Consider the following 21694-nt stretch of genomic DNA (forward strand, 5'->3'; position numbering starts at 1 on the left):
TGAGTTTGGTAAAGCTGTCTGCAGTTTTTTGGGGGATTGGACTATTGGTAGCTACTGTGACATCTTGATCCCACTGACTTTTATAAATAAGATGGGTTTGTATAAACATTGTTTTGATATTTTACTTTCCTTCAGTTAATTTCACATCAATGATTTATTCATCTTTTGTGGAAACCAGCTAGTCTTGTTGTATCTTATTATATAGAATATTTTTATTTGAGTTTTTTAAACACACAATTCTTTGAATAGTAAGTCACTGATATCCAGGTCCCATTAAGACTACATCCTGCAAGGTGCTGAGCGACTCTTAGAAGATGCTAAGTTCTTTCAGCTCTGATTTAGGGTGCTCAACACCGCAATTAGTATAATTAATAATAACTACTCTATTTTTTTCTGCTTTCCTTTGGGTTCTTTTCACCGTTAGGGAAAAGACGCCCATGCCTCATTTGTGTGTGATCATCTCAGGTTCAAAATTTTACTTTAAATATACCTCCAAATTGCAGGACTCCTTTTGCACTACTCGGAAGGGACTCCACTTACCATCAACCCTCAATGTGAAGAGCTACCACTCTATTCTTCTCTATATCCCTCACTAAGTAGAGGAGATAAATAGCTGTCCTACTCATATTGTTCCTCCCACAGTCTCCTGTCACCTACCTGCCTCTTTTATTCACTTGCCCCCCATAGTTTCTTCCCTTCCCCCCCAGTCTCCTACCCTCCTTTTCTGTCACCTCACATTCCCTACACCCCTTTCAATCTGCCTCCCACACTCCCCTGACTCCTCATGGTTTCCTAACACATCCCCACTGCCTGTTGCACCCATAGTCTCATTCCCTGCTCCTCCACAATCTCCTGTGCCTTGCCTGGCCCTCACATGGTGACTAAGGAGCCACCATCTTCCACAAGAGCAGCCTCACTTCAGTCACATTGGAAACAAGAGGAGATGGCAGCCATCTTGTGGAGGACAGCCTATGACTTTAGTCACATTTACCTATAATGAAAGGTGGCAGCCATTTTGGTTAAGGATAAAATTTCACAAGGATTAAGGCAGAAATTAGTTTTTGTTTTAAAAATTCTCAAGAATTTCTAAGTATCACATGACTCAAAATAAACGTACAAGAGACAGTGCTAATGTTGCGAGACTTAATCAGTCTTTTTAAAACACATTAATATATTCCATTGAATGGTGTTAAATAATTGCATATTAATACTATTAATAAATATGGTCCAATGGTCCTGTCACCATATTTGAAAGATCTGGCAGAGGGACTTGCTAGACAATGTTGATTTTCAATAAGTCTTGGAATACAGGAAAAGATCCAGAAGCCTGGAGGAAGGCTAATGCTGTGTCAATATTTAAAAAGGGTAAACGAAATGACCCACGTAATTATAAGCCTGTCAGCGATCACGAGCAAGATAATGGAGCAGCTGATATGGGACCACTGCTGGAATACTGTGTCTATTTCTGGTGCCCACAATTCAAGAAGGATATTGATAAATTGGACAGGGTTCAGAAAAGAGGCACAATGATTATTAAAGGCATAGAAATGCATGCTTTATAGTGATGGACTCAAGGAGCTCAATCTATTTGCCTTAAAGAGAAGGTCAAGGGATGCCTTGATTATAGTCTGGAAGTACCATCCTTGGGCACATGTATTTAATAATGGACTTTTCAATCTAGCAGAAAAAGATATAACACAATCCAGTGACTAGAAGTTGAAGCTAGACAAATTCAGACTGGAAATAAGGAAAAAATTGTTACAAGTGAGAGTACTTAACCATGGGAACAACTTACCCAGGGTCATGGTGAATTCTCCATCACTGACAATTTTTAATTCAAGATTGGATGTTTTTCTAAAAGATATGCTCTAGAAATTATTTTGGGAAAGTTCTATGGCCTGTGTTAGGAAAGTGAGGAGTCAAGGGATTGTGGGAGGCAGGGAATGTGGGATGACAGAAGAGGAAAATGTTCTGGGTAGGAGGAGGTCAGACTAAATGATCACTATGGTCCCGTCTCGCCTTGGAAACTATGAACAATCCCAATATTCACTTTTTCATTTATTTTATAGTACATACCACATTTTTTATTTTTGTAATCAGCTTCAAAAAGAGACCAGAATATAGTTGTGTCTAAATTAACGTATTTTTAAAAACAGCTTTAACCTCCTTTTTTCCCTCTCTGTACCTCAACAAGCTTTTGCTTACTATTAGTGCTCCTGTAAACATCATGCCAAATCCAAAGCCATGCAATTGGCTGCCGAATCTGCCTATAGCTGCAGAAAAATTGGGCTAATATGCTTTTCATCATTGCTGAAAGCAGTGGCCAATACTGTGGTGGGAGGTTGTGAAAAAGCTAGTTGCTGTCAAGGATTGCTCAAGCATGGAACTAGGAGTTTAAATCCTGCCAAAAATATAGCCCCTTCCAATCCAGTTCACAAGGAGAGCGAAAAAGGAGATGCATTCCCCTATCCCATGTCAAAAGCCTCACGCTCTCTTACTATGACTCTCCCCCTCAGGGAATCCAGAACCATAAGCCACTGTCTTACCCTTCTGACTCAGCAAAAGAGAGTTGTGCTGGAAATTAGTGTGTGTGTCAGTTCCCTGCCACACCAGTCAGTCTGCCTCACCAGCAAACTCCTTGGGATTATGCCAGTCTAAATCTTGCCCTTCAGGTAACATGGAGTTCCTGAGTTCTCCAAAGACATCACTCTGCAGCGTTCAGTCCCTCTCACTAGGCACTGCCTCCACACAAACAAAGCATACACCAGCCTGTTAGTGGAGGACTCTCACTTCACTAAATATAACAGCACTGAGATGGTTTATAGTAAAACTAAGAATAAGTTTATTAATAAAGAACAGAGACTTAAGTGATACTAAGCAAGAGAAAAAGAAACAATTGTTTATAAATAAAACAAAACACGCTTTCTCGTGACTAAAACTTAATTTTAACACATTGCAATCATTGCCTAAACAGTTTTCTCACTTATATCAAGTTACCAGCATCATTAGCTTGTAGGGCAGAGGATCCATCTTTCACAGGCTCAGAGGCTGTACTCTATATCCCCTAAGTGATGGATAACTAGAATGTCCTTTTGCTCTCCCTTATATTTTCCATAGTCTATTGTCTTTGCCTCAAAAGTCAGGAGTACTTCCTAAGAGTGCTCATTCTGTCCCCTGGTGTGTTCGCTCAATTGTTTCCTCTTGTTAGTTTGACGGCTTAGTTTACCTTTTATGTAAATGTACTTTTGTTGTCCTCTTCCTATAACCAAGCCAGTCAAACAGGTAATCCTCAAACTTCTGTCTCAAGCAGACTTGATTTATGCACTGCCTCCCAAACACATTTTAAGAACATATTTACAGCACAATACATAATTATTTATACACAACCCACACAGACATCATGTAATGATATTCCTAACCAGTGCATCACCAGTTTACATATGATACCTTACAAGACACCTATTGGATATATATTATGACAACAGTGTCTTAGAGGTAAGGAGGGTGTCAGGCCAGATATGAGTTACAGGATAGTGGGCCCACTGCCAGTGGCCATTGAGGGGCTTCTGGGGTCAGTTACTCAGCTGCCAAAACCTCCACTTTAAATCCGTAGCAATTTCTACAATTCAATTACGCGCCACCATTACAAAAATCTGAAATATGAAAATTTGGGGGCAGCATGAAAATGAATTTAATGACAAAATAAGCAAAAGAAGGACTTCTGAACTGATTGTATTATTCCTTCTTTTATATAATTCCATAAAAACCTACATTTTTGTTAATTTACCCTGAAGCTGCTGCAGAATTTCCAGCCTGCCTCACTGGAGTGCTACAAAAATGAACACTGTATACAGAGTATACCCAGCCTTGCTTAATATGCATATGGGGTGGGGGGTTAAATAGGAAGATACATTCCACAATGTGCTGTACTTCTGTAATCTGACCTCAATTCAACACGTGCTTAGTTTAAGTATGTGTGAAGCCCCATGTAAGTGCTTTTGCTGGATCAAGGCTAGAGTGCTCAGCACCCTGTAAGGTCAAGTCATAGTGTCTATGAAAAATAATACTGCTGCCACTAAAACATCATAGGATTATACCAGTTAAACTGAAGTATCGTCACAAACAACTTTTTCCATCCTCCCTAACCTCAGCTAGTTGGCAATTTCTAGATGGGTTAGGTATATGCAAGTTCAAGATGAACCTGCTTAAAACTGCTCCCTCTTTGGAGGTATTCAAGCAGAATAGTTTGACTGTCTTCTGTGAATATATTATTAAGGCTATCAAAGCCTCTTTTATGGCATTTGTGGCAAAGATACTCCTCCCAGAAACTACCCTACTTTACTGCATTGATTTATTTTTCTAAAATACTGACTATTGTCAAAAGACTTAAATGAACTCTCAGAGTTTCTTCATTTCTCCACAAGTCCCTGTCAAAAACCTTCACACATTTTTTAAATAGTTAAAACAATTTTTAATAAGGAACATATAACACACAAACAATACAGCCAATTTGCAGTGATATTACATTGAGGGAATGTAAGGATCTGAGAGAATGTCACACAATAGTTGTATTGTTACTGATTTTCGTAATCTTTAGAAACCTACTAAACCTACCTATGTATTATCTGCAAATTCAAATAACTTTAAACATGCACTAGAATATAGAAAACAAAAATAAACTATTTTAAAACAGCTGTCTGGTATGGAACTACCACACCTACATGATCTATTTATTCCAGACATTTGATACCAGGCAACAAAATCCAGTAATGTTGGTATTTTAGGACTAGCTAATCTTTTGCCTATTTGAGAAAAAGGGTTAGGAGAAAAATATCTTTTTATTTGCAAACTGAGCAAATTTGATATGGAAATCAGTGACTCAGAATAGATATGGGATCCTGCGGTGTAATTTTTACGCTGTCGTTTTTTAAGGTAGAATTGGTCTTTGAAGACTAACTGAAACAAAACACAATTCCAGTTCCATGACTGAAGTCTGCCTGAAAAGCATTCCAAACGTTACCAGCACAGATGCCATAGAATAAACATACCCAAATATATCACAGCTGTAGTACATACTTTATGTAAAAAATTTCCCATATTGAGGTAGATTAAATACTTTATTTCTCATGTAAGGGCTAATAGTGAATCCTACATGATTACCACCCACGAAAAACTGCCCAGACCTTTCTGGGTGTAGCCCTGTCAGTAATCAAGAGCCACATGTCAAATATAAAGTATGCATACATTCTAACAATTGAAATTAGGCTCCGCAGAAATCTCCCACAGAATGCATCATCCTGTCAGACACATGGGGAAAAGTACTAGTCCATAAGAAGATATAAATAAAGATTTTATGCAGTAGCTAAATTTCTAAATATTTCAAGAGGAGAAAAATATGGGACATGGAATGATTATATGCAAATCCATAACACAGACAGTAACCTTAGATAGTATTTTTGGAGTTAGAGGCAAGGTCTTATAGACAATTACAAGAAAGTCAATACAAGAGACTCAGAATTGAAGAAATACAAAGAAACAATGCTAAAGTGTACTCTAGCACTTGAAGCCTCTAACATACAGGACATTGCAATAATCCAGCTTGGAGTTTATCAAGTTATGTAAATGAGTGGTTCTCAACCTTGTCCCTGTAGCATAATCCCATGCTATAACAGAAAGAAGATTGATATTAATTAATTATATGATCATGCACTATTTGTTCTGCATCATGCGTGCTTCTTTCAGTGTACGATATGGACTGGGAGTGACAGAGTAGCAAGAAGAGAAATGATGCTCTGATGTGGCACTGGACTTTTTCAATTTCCCCACAGTAGGTTTTACTGAGCGCCTTTTTATAGTGAGGAGGAAAACGGGTTAGGCTATATCTTGCAACTTTTTTTGTAATGTGGGGCAGATGTCCAGTGCAGGTACTCCATAGGGAAGGCATCCAGTGACCAAATAAATAGCTTGGTAAAGGACTTAAAAAAGAAGGGATGGTTAAAGGAACGGATGGTGGTTCGGGGCTCCCACATTTGGTATGACAGGGAGTCAACCTGCCTTTCTTATAGCCCACCTTAACCCTCCTACAAAAGGACAAGGTGGATGGTAAAAGGTCCCAGTCCTTTTGGGAGTGGCAGGGGGACCTGGATGGAGAATGAAGCCTATGGGTAGTTATTTGAATGAACAAGAAATAACCTGCAGTGTACAATATTATCTGCTAGGCTGTCCAGGGCATCTAATAATAAAGTTGCAGCCTGATTAAATCCATATCAAGTGTCTTCTGCCCTCCTTTTGGTATAGCCAGACAAAACTTTAAGTTCAACCACTGTAGTTCTTTTCATTAGCCTCAAAAAAAAAAAAAAAAAAAAAAGTGCTATATTTTACACAGCAAATTTATCTTAGCTGTCTGAGAAGACTTAGAGGGGAAAAGATCTTTTAACTTGCAAATTGAGCAAACCTAATACGGAAATCAGTGTATCACAAGGAATATGGGAAGATATTTTTTTAAACACCAAGAAAAATAACCCTGTTGATTATACGCTGTTCCCTATTTTCCCATATCTAAGCAGCTTTTCAAATCAGTATTCGTGTATATCCTATCTTGGCCTACATTTCTTTATAATGCATCTGTTTGTATTATTAGATTCTTATTGAAACCTTTTCTTTAAAAAAAAAATTTTTACTTTTTCCCCCCAACTTTTCAAATTTGCCAACGAACCAAAAAAAATCAGTTATCTGCCCTTCTATAGTGCCTAAAGATAGACTCTCAAGTCGATATTTAACCACCTAAATATGAGCTCAAAAGCCTAGCTTGTCACCCTTTTCTTAAAAAACAAAACTCAAAAACAATAATTAAGTCAAAGTTAAGAGCCAGGAAAGACAACCCAGAAAAGAAACATGAAAGGCACAAACCTTAAATCTGCAAAGCTATAGGCAAGACAGCAAAAAAACATAATCCAGGGATCTCTGCAGCATATAAAGCAAAATGGCTGCCCTACAAACCAACTGGAGGGTTACAAGCAAAACAATCTATATTGTCTTCAGACCACAATTTATGAGTGTTTAAGACACCAAAACACAACTACTAAAATGTTTCACAAGTTATATATGAAGAACCTCTTCCTCCACATACTAGTTTCTATCATCATTCAGTTAATTCAGATGAAGAAATAATCTGTCCTGATAAATCAATGAGAAAACCACATTTTCATGCAATATAAAAATGAAACAATTTTGAAGTGACAGAGCATAATATTAATTATTTATATTTCAGTAGCATCTACCTGTCCGAGTCATGGACTAGGACGCTAACTGTGCTAGACACTGTACAAAACATAACAAATAGATGGTCCCTGTCCCAAAGAATTCACAATTTGAAAGTAATACCATCAGAAGGTTAAAATTTCCAATATGCGGTAACTAGAAAATATGTTCCTTCTGCCTAAATATCAGAGAAATATCATTTATATAAAATGTTTTATCCCAAAGGACTTTACAAGCAAGATAGACACAGAAAGCACTTCAGTCTCATTGAAATGCAGCCACTTATGTGATGGAACATAGCAACTCATCCGATAATTATTTAGGAGCTGAAGTTAGGAATAATTAATTACTTAAAACTACCAAGGCAATTTTTAGGAAAGAATAATAAAGTTATCCAAACTGGCATTTGGCCAGAAAATGAAATTAATGCCATACTCTTGAGAAAAGTTTAATGGGATCTTTAATTACCTAAAAGTACAGAATTTTGATTTTACCTTCTATTTGACTCATCCATGTGACTGTTCCTGTGAGAGGCAGCAGCTCCCCAAGTACTGTTCCCTATCAGCATGCTGGGATACTGGTGAAAAGTAATGACCCAAAGGAAAGAGTCACATACTGAACCACCATTACAAATTCCTGCTGCATTCTGGGTTTCCTTCAGAGGCTCCTACCAAAGAAATAACTATGTCCAGTTTGTAAGGCCTTGCTGTGTCTCCTCCTGAGGTAGTGTGTATGCTACAGAGTTGATCTCAAATGGAATCTCTCCATAGGAGGAATGATGTCTGTATCAGTCTAACATTTTGAAATATTGTAAAATCAGTGACAATCAAAATTAATTCAGGAAAACATATTACTCCCGTATGTGTTTTAGGCTTAAAGACCTACCTCCGCTGTTCTTCTCCATGTTCTCCTGAAGGGACAGTCAGACATTCATCCATGTGACCATGCAATAGTCTCATCACATCACCACCTATCAGATATCCTTGAATTAAGGGAAGAGGAGAAAGTAATGTATATTTGTCTGAACTGAACCACAAAAAACATATTCAAACAATGTGAAAAGCTCACTTTCTGGCTGACCTCAAAACAGCCTCCAATTGTTCCATGTATCCACACCATGGGTGCATACACAGATCTGGGAGTTGACCACTCAGTTATACAATCTTTGGGTGCAAATACCTGTCTGTAATCACACACAAGCATGAGTGGTACACAGATACTAATACAGTATGTGTAAAATTGGAGACAGCAGTTGGAAATAATCCCTAATGACCTCACTTAAATCTCAGCAAGTAAGAGCATCAGGAAAATAAAACCATTTTTTCCAGCCCCATTATGCTTTTGCATGTGGTACTAAAAACTGATTGAATGTTATGATGGCCACACAATGCCTTGTTACAATAGGATGAAGGCCAGAGATTCAGCCAATTTTCAATTCAATTCAGTGAGATTTTATTAGCTGAAACTATACAAGTGTTGCCAGAGTATAATAAATGTAATGCCTAACCCTGAATTTCTCCTTGCTAGTATGGATTTATATCAGAATCTGCTTCTGAACATGATTTGGGAGCTTAACTGCCTTGGCTTTACTATAGTACCAAAAAGGAAAATAAAATTGCCATTGGCATTTTACTGGTCTAAAATTTGTGTGTAAGATATTTTGTCCTTGGGTAGAAACAGATTTAATCACATTATGGAGCCAATCCTGCCTTTACTTCCCAGTGTGCAGTGCTAGCGCCTGATCTTTCATGACAGGGAGCAGGATTTGGGTGTGTACACCTCCTCTGCAGCAGAGAGCCCAGCTCTTTGCATGGCCATGCTCCATGACACTGGAGTAGCCTCTACAGAGTGGCTCTGCTGCCACTATGTGACAGGGGTATGTGAAAATTCCTTGTCTCCTCTGGCAGGAATCTTCCCAATGTCCTGCCGAGATCTTCAGCCTACGTATTGGGGACTCAGTTTGCCCTCCCCTGAACAGTTCTTAATATGTATTTGCAGCACTGATAGGAAAAAATAGGCTATGAATACTTCTGCCATGTTTTTCGTTCAAAAGCAGCTGAACAGGTAGATGCAGATGATGGGAGCATTTTCCTTTATAGGAAAAGAAATATTTTTGTTTTATTTTTTAAATGTATGGGGGTGGGGGAGAGGGAACGTCCCACCCTCTTCATACTCAAGAATAGTTTATCTTGATCTGCTTTTGTTCAACTTTTTGAAAAGACATTGATCTTTGAGTACAGAACAATCCTGGAAAAATTCAGCCTGAAAAGTATTCATTTCAAAAAGTTCTGAATATGTGAAAAAAGGGTGCTAGAAGGGAAGCAATTGTGTAACTTATAACAAGAAAGGCCATAACTGTTACAGATAATTCAGCCATATTGCAAAGCAATTACAGTGTACAGAATTTCAAATATAAAATGTTAAAAATAACACATTTATGCATATTTGAAATCTAAATGTGTACAAAAAAAACCTTTCAACTCTATTTGCTCTTGAGCAAATTCATTGCCTACATTTAAGCTTCAATATTAGATTAGCATATGACTTCCTTCTCTCGTTTTAATTTGCAATATTACAAATTTATTTGGAGAGTTTTTTAAAGTGAATTTTTTATTCGTAAGTAAGGATTTTGATGATAGATTCCTTCAGCATCATTACCAGATACATTTTAATTCTGTAATATGGATCCATATTGGAGTTAATACAGATGTGTGTAATCAGACTTGTGCCTGTCTTCAAAAGCACTGCCCAAAGCAATTATTTCTAAAGTGCCCCCATTCAGTTTACAGTAGTCTTGTTTGACTTGTAGTTAAAAGACCCTCTTCCACTAAGCAACTAATGTTTGTTGAGTCCTTTGTGAAAAATAGTAGAACCAAGTTTTATGTCATAACAAATTAATTTAAGTTTGCTACTAATTCCTATTTCACATTGTGGATTTATGATCTGTACATTTTTACTTTACCAAATAAAGCCATTTTTATGTTACTGAAATTTTTCAAAAATCTGACACAAATAAATGTCTTCTTGTTTTTACAAACTAATGTAAAACGAAGAGAACAAACTTGACAATATTTTTTTTTAAAAGAGAATGAAAAATTTTGATCCAGAACCAGTGTTCTGAATTAGAACCCTAGAACCAATATCTTTGCCGATTCCAAACAAAGATGTCAAAGCGTTGTATAGACATTAATTAAATTAACTTCACCCTGCACTCTGGGATAATTATCTGTATTTTAATTATAGATAAAATAAGGCACAGAGACCAAGGTGATTTGTCCAAGGTAATACACAAAGTCACTTCTTTAACTTAAAAATCATCTTTCCTTCACAAACACCGAGATTTAGTTACAGTAGTGATTTTAGGATTTGCTGTAATGAAGTCTTCACTCCTAATACTAATTGTTTCTGACATTATCCAGAGGATCACCTATGCAAGGGAAAACGCTTCTTACAAAAATTAAGTCAATTAATTAAATGCCTGTACCTATAAAAGAGGTGAAAAGGAAAAACTGCAGTGACTTGAGTTTCAGTCAAATGCTCTGATAAATGCAAAACTGACATCATTTTCACTTGGTTTTTTGTGGGTATGAACACCTCATCAGCCATTACATTTCAGTCATGCTAGACTATGCACCGATAATTGCCCCACAATTCATTGTAGCAGACACCGTTTTATTTAAACTCTGAATGTGTAAAATGGCTCTGTTACCCTCACAAAACAAGGAAAATGAAAAGAATAGGTGTTAATGACAGTGCTAATCAAAATCAGAACAAAACCAACTGCAATACCTTCCAGAAAAATCTGTATCTACAAATTGTCAGTTAAAAAAATTTAAATGGTGGGTGTTAATTTGTTTTGTTTAATTTTTAAAAAACACAACACACACACCCCCCATAGAGTGAGAAAGTAAGGATGTTTGTGAGTTTGCTAAAAGGACTGTCAATAAAGTATTTATAAAAGTAAATCACAATAATTACTCTCTACAGAATTAGAAATGATTGAGTTTTCTGCCATAAAAGATTGTTTTATAAGAACGATTCCTTTTTTTCCTTCGCTGCCTGGCACAAAGGTACTAATGTGTTACAGACTATTGAAATTCAGGAATCCTTTGCCCAATTCACTTCAACAGTTGAATAAAAATTCTTCCTAGGTCCTAAATATAACAGACCCATTCTACAGTCTGACCCAGTCCTGGCTCTTCCCCATCCATGGCCCATCCCAGTCCCATTCTCCTTACGTAAACAGTCCCAGTCTGCTTGCCCAACAAGTCCTACACTCATCCTTCAAAACAGAAGCAGGGAATGAACCAAGCCCTCTGGATCTATAAGCATGACTTCTACTGCCAGAGTTAAAGAGTTAGCTGGAAGGCAGTAGCAGACTCAATCTTCTAAATGTGGTCTAACCATTAGAGGTGAACAAACAGCCTCGTTGTGTTAGTATGGGCTGCACGCACATTTGTAAAAATTGTTTGGTAACCTAAATACAGAGGTCACTACCAGTTCTCCCTATATGCATTGCAACCTTAAAACTGATATGAGACAGTGATTTTAATTTGGACTGTAAAGCATTCTAGTTTTTATTTTCAATATTAATGTGACTCTTTCATTCCTTAGAAATAAGTATGTAGAAAATCATTACTAAACCTTTCAGCACAATTTCTATTCTCCTTTTTTGGAACATGTTTTTGCACACAAATCTGTTTGTGTGATCAAATGTTCATGCAAGAGAAACTCCATTGCTACAGTACACTAATCATTGGCAGATTATTATTATTTTTAGGTATTTAATTCACAGTCCAGGAGGACTCTGATAACTAAAGTCGAGTCAATCTTACCTTGGGCTACTTCACTTCCTGAACTGATAGGGGCTACACTCCAGAGCGTTTGCTGGAAGGCCGCATCAACGTTTAAGCTACCATTGCCATAAGACAGATGCTAAATAAGAGAGAAATAAGATATTTATTACAGATTTTTAAAAAATATTATTAGATTTTAATAAAATCATATGGAAACATTCATTCAGTATTAACACACAGAAATAGTTCCCATTGACTTTTTACAGGCCAGGTTTACAGATACAGTACATTCCATCACAGGGATGCATGTACAGTAGCTACAAAAGAAAAAAATCCACTCATCCACCTAAAATTGCTACGTAATCCAGTTCTGATTCATTTAATTTTATTTCTATATAAAGTCCATAAATATGTATCTGGGTCCTCAATTCTTTACATACAAGCATCTGCTCCTATCCTAGAACATTAAAGGTTTTATGTAGGATCGAGCAAGACTCTCAAGTGAATATGTCTGCAGATCCTGAAGGATGGACATTAGCAATTACCACAAATGAAATACCAGAAGTCAGGAAAGCTGCATCCTATAAATGGTAGTTACAAGAGAGGTCCAATGAGGGGAGAATTACAATAATCTAAGTTAGAGGTGACAAAGGTGTGAGTCCCCAATCATAGTCCACATTAGAGAGAAAAAGATAATCCATCTAAAGAACAAAGAAATGGTGTGTATCATAAAGTTAGCTCATCATAACTAAAACTAAGGAGAAAATGCCCTGGGTCAGAAAGATTAGTCTTATCAAAATGGAAATCTGTCCCTGGTTTTTATACCACTTCCAATTTGATACTCCCAAAATGATTTTTCAAGATTTTCAAAAGCCTCTTGCAATTTTATTTAGCAGTAGCCTGAACCATGAATCCATTTGATGACCTTTTGACACCTGAAAATGAAAGGTGGTTTAGCCCTGTTCAATATACATTATTGGACCTCACATTTGATATCGCTTACAGATTGACTATATCAGAATAAAGATTGTTTATGGCTTCTTTCTAAGAGAGAGGCAGTAAGTCTGGTGCCAATTCATTTCCTCTTTCACCAGTACTAACGTCTCCTTTGAGTGTTTAGACCCAATGTACAGTTCAATTCGGGAGCAGGTTATGGATATTCTAGATTTGGCACTGGTTTATTCATCCCCCCTGCTTCTCAACGCACTTGGGGGAGGAGATATGTTTCAGGGTTTCCATCTCATGAATGAATTGCATGTCAGAACTCGGTTCACTTTGCCAATCTACATCTGCTGCACCAATCACAAAGTTTATGCTGTAGAAGTACAGTGCAGATACAGGTTCTCTCTGATGCAAATATTGTACCGGTTGTATAGAGCCGTTATAGAGGAGAAAATGTATATATGGAGGGGGGTAGCAGAAAAAGAGGGGAAAATACCCTTCTGAACTAATTGATTGAATAATGACACACCTAGTCATTGTTCCAAAGAAATAGTGGAAGCAGAGCTAGATTAAAACCCATAACAAGTCTCTATTTGCATTAGAAAGCAAGCTGTGTAAGTGATTATTCAGAATGTAAAGGTGCTTGGTGCTTTGGGGAAAAAACAAAACAGTTTCCTAGAACATCATTATTAAACGCTGCAGAGGCTCTTATATTGGTAGAACTTCATTTCCACATTTTGTGGAACTGTCCATGGAGTCTAGATCTTGGGAACGAGATTCACTTAAATCTCTCAGCTGCTGCAGGTCACCTCCCCTCTAGATTATGCAATCTTTCTTTTGGGTTGCTGGCTTCATAGGAGTATCACTAGATCACAGAACATTTGACAATCATTTAATTCACGCTGCAAGAGACACAATGAAAGCTTCCTGAAAGGCATTCTTGCATGAAGCCCATTGGATCCAAACAAATCTGAGATGCAGTTTCCACTAAAAAACTCACATCTGCCTGGGGAAACTGAGGGATAACTATTAGTGCACATGAGTGCCCCTCCTCAATCATCCTGCTATAATGATAATGTGCAGTCTGTTTTGCTAATATACTATATGATCAATAGGAGGAATGAGTGCCTGTTCCTCCTTCTCTATGAGTTTTCAGGTCTTTATGTGCCCAATTAGTATCCATCGCTTGGCCGTCTTTTAAGTCTGTTACCTTATCAGTTTTCCTAAATAGTGAGAAGATGTATTTTGTTGTCTCAGACATTCTACTATTAAAAGATGTAACTTGCAGTAATCCTTCAAAGCCTGCACCCTACTTTGTCAGAGTCAGTTCTATTAATATGTATTTGGCGGCTTCTAATGTACGGTAAAGACTACAGAAAAGCCACTGAGAACACCTCTTAGTCTAAGTACTTAGATTTTTAATGATTAACATTTACTTTACCAGATTAACAACTTTTCACACAGAGTAACATGTAGAGAGTAATGAAAAGGGTATTTTAATTTATTGAAGTGTAACAGTACTTGGTTAACAAAGTAATGGGTGCTTTAGAAAATCCTAAACTAAGATACCTAGATCAGTCCTAAGGAACAATGGCAGATCCTCAATATCAGTGACTTTAACATAGTACTTCAATTTTTAGCATAGTCATTGCATCCATATTACAAGCAAGCTTCTGCTCACCTTATACAGATTGATACTCTTTTAATAAATAAATATTAAAAATATCTGACAGACACTCAGATGGCTGGGAGGTAATCACTAAAAAAAAGACTGTCAACTACTAGCAACATAATGGTGGTATGTCACCCCATCTTTGTTTCCTGCCTGGTTTCTCTGAGTGCATATCTTACAGCTATGGCGTAATATAACATTGCTGTTAATATTGCAAGTCTGCCCACTGACTTCCCTGCTCATTGAGATGGATCAGGTAACAAAAATATTTTATAAACGTATGTGAACTCTGCAGCCTATATTTGATTTCTGAAAGACTGGACTCTCCCTAGCAGAGCAGGTTTCCTCATCATATGTAGCCTCATTTAGCATAATATATATTTTCTTTTAGCCCAATAATATCTCGCAATCCCCGCTCTGTCCATTGGTGTTCACTGCAGAATCGTGTGCATTCTGATTTACTGAAACACTTAAACCTCAGAATGATATTTCTGCAAGAACCCTCAAGCCATGCCTCTAGTACCACAATTACATCCAGAAAACAATAGCTCCAAATAACTAGCTCATTTTGTTTTAAATTCAGCATTCAAGGCATGCATAAATGCTGACAAGAGAGAAATGCAGAGTACACTGTGGAAATAGACAATATGTTTCAATCCATACAATTCCTTCACTCAGGGAAAAGCGTACTTAAATGTACCAAATGTTTCTGTGCTAAAGGATATGCTGGTGTGCAGAGAGCAGAATACAAAGAAAGCAAAAATCCTGCTGGAGGCTTCCTTACAGCTAAGCCATGTCAGTGCTGACATCTCATCTAAGAGTAGCTGATAATCAGGTGCACTTTAAATTTTTCAGCCTTTCCCAAGTAGCAAAAAGGGCAAAAAAGGCTTTCTTTCTGGGGCAACTTGAGAAGTGTGTGTTAAAGATTACACTGCAGCTATTGAAGCCACTGCTGCACTGGACGAAAGAAAAGGACTCGGGACGACCCACTGGTAGCAGTGTCTGGAAGCATTCTGCCTGCGAACAGTGCCTCCTAGGGTGCTTCAGGACTGTACAGGAAAACAGCAATGGCTACATCATTTAAGCAGTTTCAATGTCAGCCAGTGTGGGAAATGGAGGTCACAGATTTCCACCAGCTTCTTTGGAGCATCTAGAAGCACCACTGGGGCTAACACACTTACCCCTTTTCTTCTCTTTGCTTATAACAGCCGTTCCCAGACTGTGGGGCACGCAACCCTGGTGGAGCACAAGGAGGTTATCAAGGGCATGAGGTCCTGACAGGGCTGCACTAAATGCTGGGGTCAGGAGGGGGCTCTGTCTGGCAGGGCTCTGTGCAAGCAGTTTCAGCTGCTGGGACCAGGCTCCCTACCAGCCTCACTCCCCCACCGCTGTAGTTACCTTCTTCTGGCGGGGAGGCCAGAAGGAACTCTGAGTGGGGAACTGAAAGCTGCATTCCAGGAGTGTTCACCATCTGCAAGAGAGAACCCCTCCTGACCTGGCCCTTCAGTGCAGCCCCACGGCACAGTGCTCTTTCTGTGTACCCTGTTGGACACAGGGGGAAGCAGAGGAATCCACATTGAAGGGCCAAGGCCAGGAAGGGCCTCCATCCAGCAGATGGATCAATACTCCTGGGGTGCAGCCTTCCACTCCCCTTTTGACCCCAGCCCTTCAGCTCAGCCCCTGCATTATCTTCCCCTGCACCGGTGGGAAGTGAGACAGGCAAGGAGCTAGGAAGGCTCCCTCAGCTGCACATGGTGACCACCCCACCCCACTCCCCTGGGAACAGGGCATCCCCCATACTCCGGCTCTCATGGGTACCGGGCACTCCTCCACCCCCCTTAGAAAGAGGGGGGCATGCATGGGACATGCATTTCTGAAGAGGGCTCAGCAAAAAAAAAAAATGGTGGCACCTCTGGCTTAGAAATGCAAGTGTCTGACTCTGGCACTCCAAGTGCCCTCTTTCTCCCCAACTCCATGCACTGCACAGCAGGATCCAGAATATGGCCCTAAATGAGTATTGATCCTTTCAGCCTTCGAACAGAGGATGATTTTTTATTATTCAGATAATGACCCTTGACAGACAACCAAACAATACAAAAAAAGGTTCCCAATCATGTCGTGAAAGGACCTGCCTCAAAAAAGCTGTGCCTCTGGGAGGAAACTCAATGGAATACAAAGGAGGTCTTCACAATTTTGCTTAGTTCTCCTTTCCCACACCAGGACTGGGCAAAGGGAAAGCCCAGTGTGATGTAAAATAACCATGTTGTGACCATTTTTACGCCAGGCAAGGAATCTAAGTTCACATAACTGTACTTACAGCTAGCTAGCCTAGTGCTTTCTGTTCTCTTTATGCTGGGGGAGGGAAGCACATTTGATTTTAGGGCAATTTTAAAGTAAGCAGGCTTCAGAAAAAGCATAAGGGAGAAAACTGGCTTAGTGCATTCACAAAAAATCATCACTGACCACCACCCATCCCACCTATTTGCCATGTATAATTTCATTTCTGATACAGCTTGTTTTGTCAAAGCCAGTGGACATATATGATACTGACAATGGTGGATGCTGGCAAAAAACATTTGCAAACAATATTTGCTTACAAGAAGGGAGAAAGGAACAGGGAGGGAAAGTGGAAGCCTTAAAATTGTAGCTGTGTAAATTTTTCATAACACAGCCAAAAACTTGACAGGTTTGGACACAAAAATGAAATGGAACCCAGGGTTACCAGAAGCTGAGTTTTGGAAAAAATCCAGCCCCTTGAATTCTTGGAAAAGAACTGAAAATTCCAGGTTTTGAGCCAAAATTAGGAAAAATCTAAGAGGTTTCAGTGAAGTTGAACACTTTACTAAATCCTAGTCCCTTTGCATCCATCTGATGGAGCAAAGCAGCCAGAAAGGTAGCTTAAAACAGTCAGCCATGGAGCCCTGGGGTAGGGGGAAGTTCTTAGCCAGTGTAGAGCTAGGACTGCTAGCTTTACACTGCCTCTGTCCAGACTCCCTCATCAACATACAGGGAGTACCAAAGGTGGAAGAGGTTATTTCCTGAGTCTACAGATATATAGGAAATGCAATTCTACATCAGACATGAGGTCCAACCAGTCTTGTATTATGTCTCTGAGACTGGCCATTTTCAGATACTTCTGAGGAAGGTGAAAGAACCCTGCAGTAGGCAGATGGGGGGCAATCTGCTCCCCATGTTAGGTATAAGCCTAACCTCTAATAGTTAGACATTAGCTTTCATTGTGAATTATGAGGTTTAATATCCCTTCCAAATTGTTATCTTAATTAATTATGGTTACACACAAAAAAAAAAAAAAAAAAAAAAAAAAACACCCTATTTTAAAAGGAATATTTGTGAGGTTGCAAAGTCAAACAAACAATCAAAAGTTAGAAAACATCAGAATTGAGGTTGCCTGTGCAACATTTATCCAGCTCCCTTGTGCACGTGGCATTATCATGCAGTCTTTAATTACATAATCATATATTATGTTTTCCACATAACCTCTGCCTCATTCAGTGCACAGACTAGATGGTGCTGTTAATGAGCAGCTATTCAATATTGTGTTTTATTTTAGTTGTTCAGTGTGTGGCCCCTGATCTTATTTACTGCATGCAATTCAAACCCTGCTCTGAACACATGGGCAAAACAACGTATTCTTCCCTAGCCCTATACGCACAAATGGCTGAACCACTTCTGCTGAAATTTTCTACTCAGCAAGAAAAGTTTTAGCCCAAACTGTTTAAGCTGAGCCAAATCATGTGAAAATAGGGTCTCATATTGGGAAGTGTAAGGCAAGTTTAATAATAGGCTGCGCTACCAGCCCCAGCTATAACAACAATTCCGGATATTCCCTTGCGCTCCTGCAATCTCTGATTGCAGAAAGTGAGCACCTTTCCTATTTCATGAGCAGCTACCCCTTTGTCCTGGGAAGGTGAAAGGAGTCAGCAGTATTGTATTAGAAAATCTTCCCCCAGTTCAAAAGACATTTTTGGAAGAGAACCTCTCCCTGCCCCCAATCAGTCAACAATGCTGAAATATCTTCAGGAAGACGCTTCCATTTCTAATGAGATCAGAGTATTCTTTTCCTGTATTTTAAGCCATTATCTTGGATGTGAAAGAGAAGCAAACGTCAGACATATGCAGTTGCAGACCAGCATTATAATCAGTACAGTAAAGATGTGCATCTTACGATGCAGAAATTATTACACTGTATTGAACATCTCTGCACTGAAACAACTGCAGTTCTCAAGGTTTTAAATTAATTTTCTGCACTTTTCTAACATATTACTCAGCCTGAATAACGCTGACCTCATTGCTACTAATTCTCATTTTATCTTGATCATTCATGTCTATGACATTTGTTCTGAGGGATGTTTAAAAGATGTTTATTAATTTTAAATACACAATTTTAATTGAATTTCTAGACTATTGAAAGATTGGCATATTTAAACGCTATCAGTGGTGAGATTTGTGACATCAGCCATACATATCTGACACACATCAGTTCAGCAGCAAATTTTAAAAATACACATTAGGTAATGGCATGCGCTGGCAACATTTAGATGTGTTCACAGAACTGTGGTGCCCCAACCAAGGAAACAGACTGGTCCTGGGTCCAACTTAATGGACAGTAATACATATAATAGAAAATCATTTTGATCTACACTGATTGGGTTGAGCAATGTCATACTCCATCCTTGAAAGGAAGTGGTCATAACCCAAAGCATATGTTAGAATAACACCACTTAGTTTTTATGGAATGTTTTTAATCAATACACTTTAAAAAGGAGGGTAAAGCATCACATACCCTATTTTACAGCTGGTGATACTCAGGCTCAGAGCAGTGAAGAGACTTGCCTACGTGTCACAGTACGTCAGCAAAAAAGACAGGACTAGAATTCAGGTCTCTTGACTTCCAGCCCATTGCCCCACTATTGGACCACACTGCCTGCCTATCAGTTCCATTCTTCTTCCTTAGATTCAGAAGCAGACTGTTCAGCAGAGGTAGATTGCCCAACCTACAAGGATCCGTAGCACTGAAGACTCATTTAGGCTGAACAGTGTCTCTTGAAATCTCCTCTAGTAAGAAAAGGTACATCTTCTGAAAAGTTTAATTTGCCAGTCAGGCCAGACTGTAGTGTATAATTACACTTGAACACTGATCAACAGGCAGAATCTTCACAGTATGATCAAAAGTTATTGCTTCAAATCCCAGAGAAGAAACTTGGCCATGCTCAGCAGAATAGCCATCTAACTATGCATCTGAAATAGCTCTGCTAGTGACTCAGTTTACTTTTACTATAAAGGTAGTCTCTTCCTGGTCTAAGTTACGACTAGATTTTGAATAACCCAATTTTGACCCCTGGCCCCAACCATAGCAACCTTCTTCCAGAGGTTTTTTTTTTAAATTTGGAGGTAAATCAGTCAATTTGCCTGAAAACACAGAAGTAAGTCACATTTGTACACACTAGCATCTGTGTGTAAGAATATGGTGTGCCCACCCTACTCCTAGCACAGCACAGGCCCATGAGATTTGCTCTAAACTTAACCTCACCCTGAATATTTGTCTTTATTATTAGCTTATAACACAAATGTAAGCATTACCTAAGCTTCCTGCTGAACTTAATTGTTCCTAGGGTTTTTTCCCTGAAGAAACTCTCTGCCTCAGAAAGATAATCAAACATTTTCTATGCTCCTGGGTTGGAGCTAATAGGACTCACTTGGTTTGGCTGCAGGTTGGGTCAATATTAGTGACTGCAATATTAGTAACTGCATTGCTCTCTCCAAGATCCCAGCTATGCTAACGAAGTATTGGATGCTATTGCCTATTTGAAGTAGAGAGGAAAATGTAGTATATCATGTCACTTTGTTATATGGGGACTGGAGTAGAAGACCTCTCAAGGTCCCTTCCAGTCCTACAATGCTGTGGACAAATACTGAATTTTTTAAAGGAACCATTCTATTTCACTTTTGTAAATGATTGTCATTTAATTTCTCAAAAATGGCTTGACCTACGGTAGAAGCTACAAACTATGTTGTCCTCATTGAGGTCTGACACTCATTAGTATTTTAGAGAAGGCTTTGTGGTTACTTTTTATGTTTGTGTTTGTTTAAGTTTTCTGAACATACACAACTCAGTGAGATCTCATTTCTGCACACACAAAATTCTAAATTCTTGACCTTCAAACACTGCTTTCTGAAATAGCATTGTTGTAAATTAATAGTTTATTTACAACTTTAACGCTAATGTAAAAACTGAGTAATTAATAAAATACTTTTCTTTATGATGTTAAATTGATATAGTTCATATAACCAGAACTCAGGCTATATCTACACTGCCGGCGGCACTGCCCCAGTGCAGAATCGATTTTGCTGGTTCAACTGAGCATCAGTGAAAACTCGCTCAATCGAACCTGGAAGTCAACTCTGTAAATCCATGCCAGCAAGAAGCATAGCGCTGCGTCGACAGGAGGGCATTTCCCGTCGGCGCAGCACAGTGGAGATGTCGCGGTAAGTAGACATTAGGAAGTCGACAGGAGATACGCAAGTTACTTTACGTAGCTTGCATATCTCCCATTGACTGCCCCTGTAATCCGCGGCCAGCGTAGGCCATGCCTTAGACCCTGATCACATGTGCCTTCATAAATGTTTGAGAGGGGGGAATGAGGAATGCTTATATAACTGCCACTCTAAAATCATGTTTCTACGTACTATCAGACAGGAACAAAATAACTGAAATACAATAAAAATTATTCCACCTTAAAGTTTAACTCTTTTATTGTTTGGCAAAGAGTAAACAAATAGATCTGGAGATTAGAAAATCAAGTAATGTTTGTTTGCTGTAGTTTTCTTTCACAAGGATGTCATGGATTTACAAGGATGTCATGGATTACAAGCACAGAGACACTGTGCAACTGGGCACTGCTTTTGTATTAATATCATGTGAGCCATGGTTATATATTGTGTTGAAGAAAATCCATTAACGACGGCCTGTATCTTATCTCCTCTAGCATAAAAGGAGTGTAAG

General features: G+C 38.7%; 1 protein-coding gene across 16 annotated transcripts in view; it reads right to left on the minus strand.

Moving 5' to 3' along the window:
• Positions 1-21694, minus strand: part of RYR2 (ryanodine receptor 2) — a 646139-nt gene that overhangs the window by 387665 nt on the left and 236780 nt on the right. For all 16 annotated transcript variants that reach the window (XM_067535799.1, XM_067535792.1, XM_067535786.1 and 13 more), the window contains 2 exons: positions 12096-12195; positions 8146-8242 (listed from right to left, as the gene is read on the minus strand). In XM_067535799.1, the coding sequence (XP_067391900.1) occupies positions 8146-8242; positions 12096-12195 (197 nt within the window). The remainder of the gene's footprint in view (positions 1-8145; positions 8243-12095; positions 12196-21694) is intronic.

The sequence above is a fragment of the Emydura macquarii genome, unplaced genomic scaffold (genome assembly GCF_026122565.2).
Source record: "Emydura macquarii macquarii isolate MOO-44397 ecotype Brisbane River unplaced genomic scaffold, CSIRO-AGI_Emac_v2 contig_3517, whole genome shotgun sequence".
Classification (NCBI taxonomy): domain Eukaryota; kingdom Metazoa; phylum Chordata; order Testudines; family Chelidae; genus Emydura; species Emydura macquarii.